The sequence below is a fragment of the Sinohyriopsis cumingii genome, chromosome 8, assembly GCF_028554795.1.
Source record: "Sinohyriopsis cumingii isolate HCF-2022 chromosome 8, ASM2855479v2, whole genome shotgun sequence".
In the NCBI taxonomy this organism is placed as follows: Eukaryota; Metazoa; Mollusca; class Bivalvia; order Unionida; family Unionidae; genus Sinohyriopsis; species Sinohyriopsis cumingii.
In genome coordinates, this window is record NC_142968.1 from 97,070,164 (window position 1) to 97,080,192 (window position 10,029).

At 40.7% G+C, this 10,029-nt stretch overlaps 1 protein-coding gene across 2 annotated transcripts in view; it reads right to left on the bottom strand.

Annotated features, from left to right (window-relative positions):
• Nucleotides 1-1,446, bottom strand: part of LOC149794198 (retinoblastoma-binding protein 5 homolog) — a 95,499-nt gene extending 94,053 nt beyond the window's left edge. For both annotated transcript variants that reach the window (XM_089968307.1, XM_089968305.1), the window contains exon 1: nucleotides 1,356-1,446. In XM_089968307.1, the coding sequence (XP_089824433.1) occupies nucleotides 1,356-1,374 (19 nt within the window). In that variant the 5' untranslated portion in view covers nucleotides 1,375-1,446. The remainder of the gene's footprint in view (nucleotides 1-1,355) is intronic.
• Between the last annotated feature and the right edge of the window lie 8,583 nt (nucleotides 1,447-10,029).

Genomic DNA, 10,029 nt, shown 5'->3' on the forward strand with positions numbered 1-10,029 from the left:
TAATATACTTACTGTGCTGTCTTTATCCTGGTGAAATGAAAATATATGACACTAGCAAATGGATGCATTTTCACGTTCCGTTGACATACATTTGAATTTGCTGCAACGCGATAGTAGTCGAGGTATGCCGAATTAAGTTCAAGTAGGTTGATGTTTGGGATATGTTTTTTGAATGAAATGAACCATTGTTTACAGTTCCAATAGGCATAATATATTTTTTATTTGTTTTTTTTAAAAAATAATGTTTCAACTTTATCCAATTTCGGCATTCTCGGCTTTCATCGCTTTCCAGCCAACTGAAAAGTAGGCCAAAGAAACTTGAAAATGGGTCCATTACTTTTGTAAGAATTTGAATTTATTAGAGAAAAGGCATCATAGTAAGTAAAGTCTGACTAAAACATTATAACTTTACTTTGTAGAAAAGTGTCATTAGTTTAGTTGTCAGTTGCGTGAAATATTCCTGAAAGTTTTACTTTCGTAACGATGTTAGTCGACATCAAAACACACTACACAGCGCCATTAGTTAGGCTGTAAGACCCTGACACCCACAACATAAATATCAGCGTCGGGTCTTACAGGTAGGACTAGTGCAGGGGATGCCAGCATTACTGCAATTCTGGTCACAGTCAGGTTAGAAATTATAAATCAATGATTCTTATAAATCAATGATTCAATTGACTTAGTTCTGTGCATTTTTTGTCACATTAAACATTCTCGTTTTTGAAATCGGTAGGTCGGTACAAACAAACGGGGATGTAGAGTCAGACTATAGTTAGGCGTTAAGACCCCGACGCCCAAAACAAAATTATCAGCGTCAGGTCTTAAATGTAGGACAAGGTGCATGGGATGCCAGCATTAGTGCTACTCTGGTCAGTCAGGTTAGAAATTATAAGTCAATGATTGAATTTACTTAGTTCTGTGCACTTTATCACATTAAACGTTCTCGTTTTTTTTTAAATCGGTATGGGTTCAAACAAACGGGGATGTAGAGTCAGACTACAGTCGCTAGGGTGGAATCACGCGTGTCCAAAAATTAATATTATTTTGAACAGAATATTCAGGTGACAATTGTCTCTTTTCAAATTTTAAGCATTGCCGTATTTTATATTTCGTCAATCGGTCGAATTCGGTATGCGTTTTGCTTCAATATTGGTGACGGAAACCTTGCGCAGAAATGCCCGACAGCAGTGTACTGTATACATTGTCGGACGATGAACTACATGATTAACATTGTGCATGGAAATCGGCTTCATATTTAAGAATGTTTTCATAAAGCATACAACAGAAAGAATAATGATTCTTTACAACAACTCGAAAATGTCCATCATATGGGTAAAAATGTCTTTAGAACGTACCTAATAATTCCAAATTCATTGTAAATTGCCGCCGCCGGAAATAAACATTGCATATGGGAAAGATTAAAACTATACACACCAAGTACAATTGAACAAATGGCACGGATCTGGTCGTACAAGGGTCATATGACCGGTATCTTAATGAGAGTAATTAATTTGCAGGGCCATAGAAAACGACCACGGGCCCTTGGGTAAGACACATCCGGACCTCTCCTAGCTCTTATTCAAACTAAATTTGTTCGCTTATAAAATTAAAAGTTGTTATTCGGCCAGGGCCAGATTATGCACCTGGGCCCTGAAGATATATCCCAGGACGCCAACTCCCGCTTCTTGACGGCCGTGTTCATTTGGGGTTGTTTGTTATGTGTGTAATTGTTGGACAAAATTTGACCAAAAATAAGGAATATTTGCAGCAATTCAAAGGAAAAGGTAATATCGACAATATCGATTTGGACTTGAATGAAAAGAAAGTCCATACTCCACTCTCAACATTTTTACACCTGTTCTTCACACACACACACACACACACACACACACACATATATATATATATATATATATATATATATATATATATATATATATATATATATATATATACTGACGCAAGCATAAAACCTGGTGATAAGGGTGCTTGTGTAATATACCACCGACTGATACGTGCTATATATTTATATATATATATATATATATATATATATATATATATATATATATATATATATATATATATATATATATATATATATATCTGTGTGATGGATACTATATATATATATATATATATATATATATATATATATATATATATATATATATATATATATATCTTTTATAAATAAGTTGTCATAATAGATTGGTGACCTGAACTAGATTATTTTAATGAAAGATGAATTTCCTCATCTCAAACCTAAGGGCATGTTCAAGCTTATGTCATCAACACAGACGAAGTCATCAACCAGAGACCCATAGGGTCGCCGTCCTCTTATCCAACAATCACAGTGTGGACGATTTTCATTCTTATTGATCACCGCCTTTGAAAGACGACACCATTGGCTTTATGAGAAGACAAGAAAAATCAACTGGATTCAATAATGTGAGATTATAGGGAGCAGATTCCATGGTGTCTGGACAATATTGTTTGTATTACCTTCATCAACGCAGTCTTGTATATCACTTAGAACATTTAATGACTTGTTTTGGTCCTGAGTACGCTAGAAACGATGACAGAATAGAAAGATGGATTTGTGAACATTATCGCTATATTTCGTCTTTATATATGAAACATAGTTTTCATCAATGACCAAGTGATATAGGTCAGTGGAAGTCAAGCTTGACTCCACAAACTTTTCAACCTTGTAAATATGTTAATATTGAAAATTGTTGAAAGGTTGATTGGATTGTGTGTTCGAAAACTAGTTATTAAATATGTTAAAGGTTTAAATGTTATTGTGTTGTGGTTTTAGTGAAAACTGCATGAATATACTCTCTATCACCTCTCTCTAACTATCTGGATGATGATTTCCTTCACCTCTGCGTTGCCGAATTGATGGATGTTTTTCATCATCTCCTTTTTCTTTTATACTCTTAGCTAAACAAGGCGTTTTAGAGTGCGTGTATGGGGTGTTGGATGGTATAAATGGTGTGATGGATACTATATTTGTTGGATTTAATCTCTCTGGTTTTAACTCTTCCTCATTAGCTTTATAACAAAATGTTGGTATATGATTATACATGTGGTCTATTGGATTGTTATTAAAAGATTGGGTATTGAACTGTAGATGTTTGGATAGTAATGAAAAATGTAGGTGATGGATTGTATATGTGGTCTATTGGATTGTTATTTTTTTTAAAATGGGGTTTGGAGTGTATATGCTTGGATATTTATCAAAAAGTGTTACCGTTATATTTTCCATTGTCTCTTTAAATACATTTGACCACATAACCATTTTGACCCTAGAGCACATGTGATCCACAAGTATTTCCAGCATGCAAAGCATATGGGATCATTTAACATATTATTTCCTACGTGACCCCCATGTGCCCCCCGCATGTTAAGCCTATGGACTCCTTTGACATAGGAGTAGTGAAAGGGGACGATTCAGCGTCAATGGGAATTAGCATTACAGACCCCCCCCCCCTCCCGGGACTGTTTAGCGTCAATGGAAATTTAACATGGAGAAAAACCCTGGGACTGTTTAGCCTCAAGGGAAATTAACATGGGAAATAGATTTTGGGACTGTTGAGCGTCAAGGGGAATTGAACATGGGAATATGGGACTGTATAGCGTCAAGGGAATTTAAACAGGGTGGGACTGTATAGCGTCAAGGGAAATTTAACATGGGATTTTTTTTAAAAAAATAAAAATAAAAAAAATAAAAATGGTAGGCAATGGAAAGTCATTCTCTTTTCGAGACCTATGAGTGGCCCTGAAAAGGGCCTTTGGGTTTATGTTAATGTATCCATTAACATAAGTGGCACCGCATTGGTCTTCTTCTTGTCCTTAGGCTGCGTCTCACTGTAGGACTGTAAATCAGCACTCTTTTGAGGCATCCTTGTCTTTCTACGTAGATCCTACGTATCCACAGACTGGTGTCTGTCCTGTGGACAACGGTCCACTTGGATCGGACATACATTAGCATGTCCGTCCTAAACATCATTGATGACACAAGGGTTGATGATTCAACTGTGGTCCACATCTTGAGGTGACGAGAACAGGTGAATCAATGCAGTGAACTGCGCTTATTTATAGGTAGAGGAAGGATTGAAACGGATTGAGTTCATTCACCAATCCGAACACGCGTTACAAAATTCAGTCAGCCCGCATCCAATCCGAAGAGAACAGTCTGTGACGTCACGTGGTCTATATAGATTCGCTAGCGCCTGTGTGCAGTGAATCTATGCGACAGTGATTCAACATGACGGAAACTCAGAAAACGATTCATTGGGGTGCACCAGCAGTGGAGACCGCCCAAGGGAACCCGGACTTACTTTCAGAAGAGGTAAATTGGGATTTTGTGGATTTTCTTACCTCGCAAGAATTTGTTCCGGAACCTTCGTTACCTTCTTCATTACCGCAACTGGAGAATTTTAGACAGAGACAGAAAGTAGAATTGGAGAAATTTATACAACGACAAAAGGAAGCGGAACAAGCTTTTCTCCTACAGCAACAGCAGCAAGAAGAAGAGGTAAGAAAAAAACAACAACAACAAGAAGTAGCAGCAAATAAACAAGAGGGTGAAAATCAAACGGTCACGGTACTGTTGGACATTTTAGCGGAGTTAAGAAGTCTGAAACAAATGTATCAGACTTCTTTATTACGACCGAAGAGAATACGACCTTCCCGAGCTAAACACGTCAACCCTGTGACTAAGCCTACCGTACCACCCTTAGTGATTTCAACCCAATCATCATCAACAGTACGCAGTCCAGAAGTAGGCCTTGGCCGTGACAAAGGCTTAAGGCAGTTAAAGTTGATTGCTTAAACTCACCCCTACACCAAAAAAGGCCCTTTTCAGGGCCACCCACGTCTCTCGAAAAGAGATAGCCTTTCAATTTGCCAATAACTCAAAAAAAAAAAAAAAAAAAAAAAAAAAAACCATTTTACCCCTATAGTACGTGTATATGAGTGCGTGAGTGTAGCTTCTTATTTTAAAATCAAAACTCAAAGACACTTACCTTATATAATTAATGTATTCTTTTATCCATAGTTACAATTCAATTCACAATTCACAACAGAGCACTTTAAAAAGTTCATAGACTTCTTCTGTCTCATTGTTTACTCTCTCTGTTTTTTAAATTTCTTCACCCTCACAGGCTTTTCCTCTTCTCCTCCTCACTTTTACTTAGAGAGTAAAATGAATAGTGAAAGGACAAAGACACACACCCTTTTATATACGCTGGTCTGCCATGACTATAAATTAGTTTATATTGTTTAAACTTGAGTCATTTGACGTTTTGCACTCAAGATGAAACGATCCAATTCATTTGAGAAGAAAGAAGAAGAAAGTAAGAGGCAGAAACGTGATCTATCGCCTCGTACCAGGGCTGAAGTCTTGGCACAAATTCATGCCAGTGATTTTGAAGAGGACATGAGTGAACCAGAATCCGAACCCTCTAAACAAAGTTCGCCACCCTTAGTCAACCCTGAAAAATACTATTCCATTCGAGAGACGGAAAAGCGCTCCTCTAGAAAAATTAGAACCACGGCTTACAAATACACGGTGAAGTTTAAAGATTTCAAGTCCGAAGTACCGTTAGAGAAAGCAGAAGGGTTCATCACCGGAGTGTGGGATTCTTTGCTCACCACACTCAAGCGACAATGTCAACCCAAAGAAGACGATCGCTTGAGACTTTCCATACAACACGACGGTTTGAAATCCCCTGTTTGGATCGAGTTTAGCACCCCTACAGAATTGACCACTTCCAAAGTCATGGACAAGATTCAACACGTGCAACAATCTAATGACCAGTTTGACATCACCGATGGAAAAGCCACACTGGACATGACCCAAGTCTCTCCTCCTCAAGGGACCGGACAACGCAGTAAGGTGTTACTGGTGAACGAGCTTCGCAGCACCAAACAGAGTCTCGTCCAAATTCACAATTCTCAAGACCAGATGTGTTTAGCCCGAGCCATCGTGGTGGGACGAACCGCTCGTCCTCTTGGACACTTTACTGGGTTTCGTTTTAAAGGGGAATGTTCACCTTCACGTCTACCCCCCCCCCTACGGATGTCATCCAGCTCTGAGCAAACTCCTGCCCATGTCACCCAACCCTCATCGAAACGAACCTGTGCGTTTGTCGGAATACTGCGACTTTGAAAATCGTCTTCAATCGTTCAAAGGAAAATGGCCTAAGTATCTGGGAGGACCGACCCCCGAAGAATTAGCCAGAGCCGGATTTTTCTACTTGGGCGAAGGAGATAAAGTCAAGTGTTTCAGTTGTGGTGTGTCACTTCACCACTGGGAACCGCAAGATTCAGCCTACGTAGAACATGCTCGATGGTCACCGAATTGTCATTACTTACCCTTAGTGGGACCGAGACATTAAAGTAACTTACCATGTCGTTGACGAAGAAGAAACCAGTTTGGCTAAGAGTCAAATGTTGGACATCACCGAGACCAGTATTTAAACTTCATTTCAAAAACGATATTGAATCATTACCTAAAGAACTGCAAGAGAAGATTTACAAGGAAGTTTGGCAGGGACTTGCCAGAGTGAAATCTCAATGGGTGACTGTAGAACTTTTGTGCCGTGAAATTCACAAGAGGAAAGTGAAAAAAGTCAACCAGTGTGTTAGATTTCTTTGGGTCAAGTGTGCATTCGTCCTATTGTATTACTCTAGACCGTTTACATCAAAAGAGTTCAGTGACATTCTTGGACGTTACCCTGAATGGCAGTGGTCAGAAATTACTCACTATGTGGATTACTTTTGCTCTAGGAGAAGATTGTGAATTGTACGGACTGACCTATTCATGGATACTTTGCAAGAGAACATTCGTGCTTTGCCTGTGGAGTTGAGAGAAAGGATTTACCGAGAGCTGGTCAAAATACAAGTCAAACGTAAAGAACAATTGCATCCGTTACGTCACCAGATCTTTAACCACTGGTACCTAAATGGTATAAGAGGACTGATTCGTCAGAAATTCTTTCAGTGGTCAGACCTTGTTGAACACTTTCAGTCTGTGAATGAACTAAACGTTCGTAATTTTGGTTACTTCGAGATTCACCTACTGCAACGTATTGAGGAAGACGAGTTAAAGGATTACCAACATATTTTACGTGAAATCTGCTTAGCGGAAGACGACACATCTAGACAAACTCTGACGTTTCGGTTACAGTATGTAACATTTAAATTCCCTACTGGAGAACGAAGATGTCTAGTTAGAAATTACCTTTATTGCTTCCGAAACAAAGAGACTATAAAATCAGGCTGCCATGCCACGGATTATGTCACATATCATTGAACAGATTCCGTGGAAGGAACTCAATGACCATATTCAAACCGTGGATCATTACCATCGATTATTACAAGAACTGTATCCATTCAATTTGGGTCGACAAGTGGTGTGTGTCTTAGTGACTCGTTTTCTGGGATTTCGTTTACCAGCCGATTCTTTGTGGACTCTTTACGATCAGTACTTACCACACCCCCATGGCCTTAAATGGTCACGAAAAACTCCTTTTGCTCAAAGCCTTGCGGTTTCATCTGGAGAATTCTCGACCTCTACGGGAAAAAAAGATTCGTCAACTTTTAGCTACCCAAGACGTGTATGACGATGTGCGTGCAGCTTGTGACTTACACCCCTATTGAACAGATGTCCGTGCCTGGAAAGAATGGGATTTTGAGGCTTGGACCCAAGAAGTGGCCCAGTATGCACGAGAGTTGTTCAAGGAAAAAAGTTACTTTTCAACCAGTGTTAGTGACGGTGCCAGAAAAACCCGTCACCCAGGACAGGACTGTCGTGGACAGGCCTGAAAGACCCTTTCGGGAGGACACTTGTGTGACCTTACCCCCTACTATAGAACTGGTCAGAACTTTACCCAAAACATGTTGTACAGACACTTGTGTTTATTCCACGTTAATGGTTATCATGTGCCTTTTATCCTTGTACTTAAGCCTTTGGCTTTTATGTATTTTTGTCTTTCGTATTTATGTTTAAAACATTCAATAAACGTGTTCTGAAAAAAAGTATATAAACTCTTGTCTTGTTTATTTCCGTGTCACAAGTGACATTCCCAACACTATGGCTACCTCTGCTGTCTCTGCTTCCTCTTCCTCTACTGTCAAAGTCATCGACGAACACTTAGATCGTACCAGTTGGGAGGCTTTGTATCTTCGCCATCCTTTTAACATGCTCATTGCTGGACCTAGCGGTTCAGGCAAAACTGAATTCGTCAAACGTTTGATCGAACATAAACATCATTTGATCGATCGGCCACCTCAGCGAATCGTGTGGTGTTACAAAGAGTGGCAATCGGCGTACAGCCTCTTGCGAGAAAGTCAAGGCGATTCCATCGTGTTTGTGGAAGGCATTCCTAAAGAAGACGACGGCATCGTCTCTGACTCCCGTCAAACCCATTTGGTCATTTTCGGCGACATGTTAGGAGAAGACGAAGAAGAAATTAAACTGTGGTTCACGCGCAAAGGGCATCACCGTAATGCCAGTGTCGTTTACATCACCCAAAATTTGTTTCAACAAAGTAAAGCCCATCGCACCATCAGTCTCAATGCGCATTACGTGGTCTTCTTTAAAAGCCCTCGAGATAAATCGCAAGTGCAAGTCTTAGCCAAACAGTTAGGAACGCCTTGGCTGACTCAGGCGTACGACGATGCCACTCAAACTCCACACGCCTATTTACTCGTCGATTTGAAACCTACGACCCCCGATGATTTGCGATTTCGTACCCACTTGTTTCACCACTGGTGCCAAGACGGAGGGCCTGTCCTGTACACGTCTCCGTCTTCGACTTAATTTCACTCCACAAAAAAAATCTATAAAAACCTCAGACCCTTTTCGTCTGTCTCACACACATTTTGAACATGACGTCCTTTCAGTCGCATCTTCCCGTCAAAATGATTCGTGCCTTGTATGGCATCAGTCGAGAAAAAAATCCACAAATACGAGCTCGTGTCTTAGAAGCTAGTCTCAAAGAAGTCTTACGATGGTTCACGGTGACGGCACGTCAATTACTCCAAGGGATCATTCAGATTCCTCATCAAACCAAACGCTTTTTCGATCGAAACAAAGTCGCTTTGACCCAACTAGCCGATCTCCGCATCGACACTCAAACCGAAAAACAAATCATTTTGAAACCTGGAGGGAGCGGTACTCTGGGGGGGGGGTCATCATTCGCTCTCTCTTAAGATGGGATCCTAATGCCCCCAAACTTCTCCCCAAGAAAAAAACCAAACGAAGCTCCAAGAAGAAGAAGAAAAAGACCAGGTCCCCAAGGAGAACTTCTCCAGTGGCGGGACCCTCCTCTTACCAGACACCACCACCCCGGAAAAAGAAAAGAAGCCCTCAGAAAAAGAAACAGAGAAAAAGTCCCCAGGAAAAGAAAAGTCCACAGAAGAAAACTACTCGCAAGAGAGGCACTTCGGCCAGGACGCAACCTTACACTCGCAAACCACGACCTGCCACGGCGGTGACCGCGTCTCCGGCAGCCTCAAGTTCATCCACTTCTCCGTTGATGACACCAAGAACTGAAGAGTACTTGGAGACGTTGATCACACCAAGAACTTCTCCGTTGATGACCCCAAGAAGAACTTCCCCAGTGGCAGGACCCTCCAATTTAGTGGCAGTGGCTGCTGCTCACAAAGTACCTTCTCCCAAAATCAAAGTCCAAGAAAGATCGGGCATGTTACAAAGTTTACTGGATTTGTCCAAGCAAGAACTGGCTCGATTTAGTCCGTTGCGTACCCCTCCACGACGTGTCATGCCTGTCCTCAAACTGATACGACGTAAAGACAATCAGTGGCGACGCGTTCCAGTATAAAAAAGGCCTGTGACCAAGTCGGGGGTATCAGTGTTTTTGGTGCTCCTGAAGACTCAAAGATGTCACCCTCCAGAAAACCCCAAGGAAAGAAAAGGAAAGGACTGCCTCCTCGTTTAGTCAAACATGGGGACATGTTATCTGTCCTGTCCAAAGCTTCTCCACCCCTACGAAA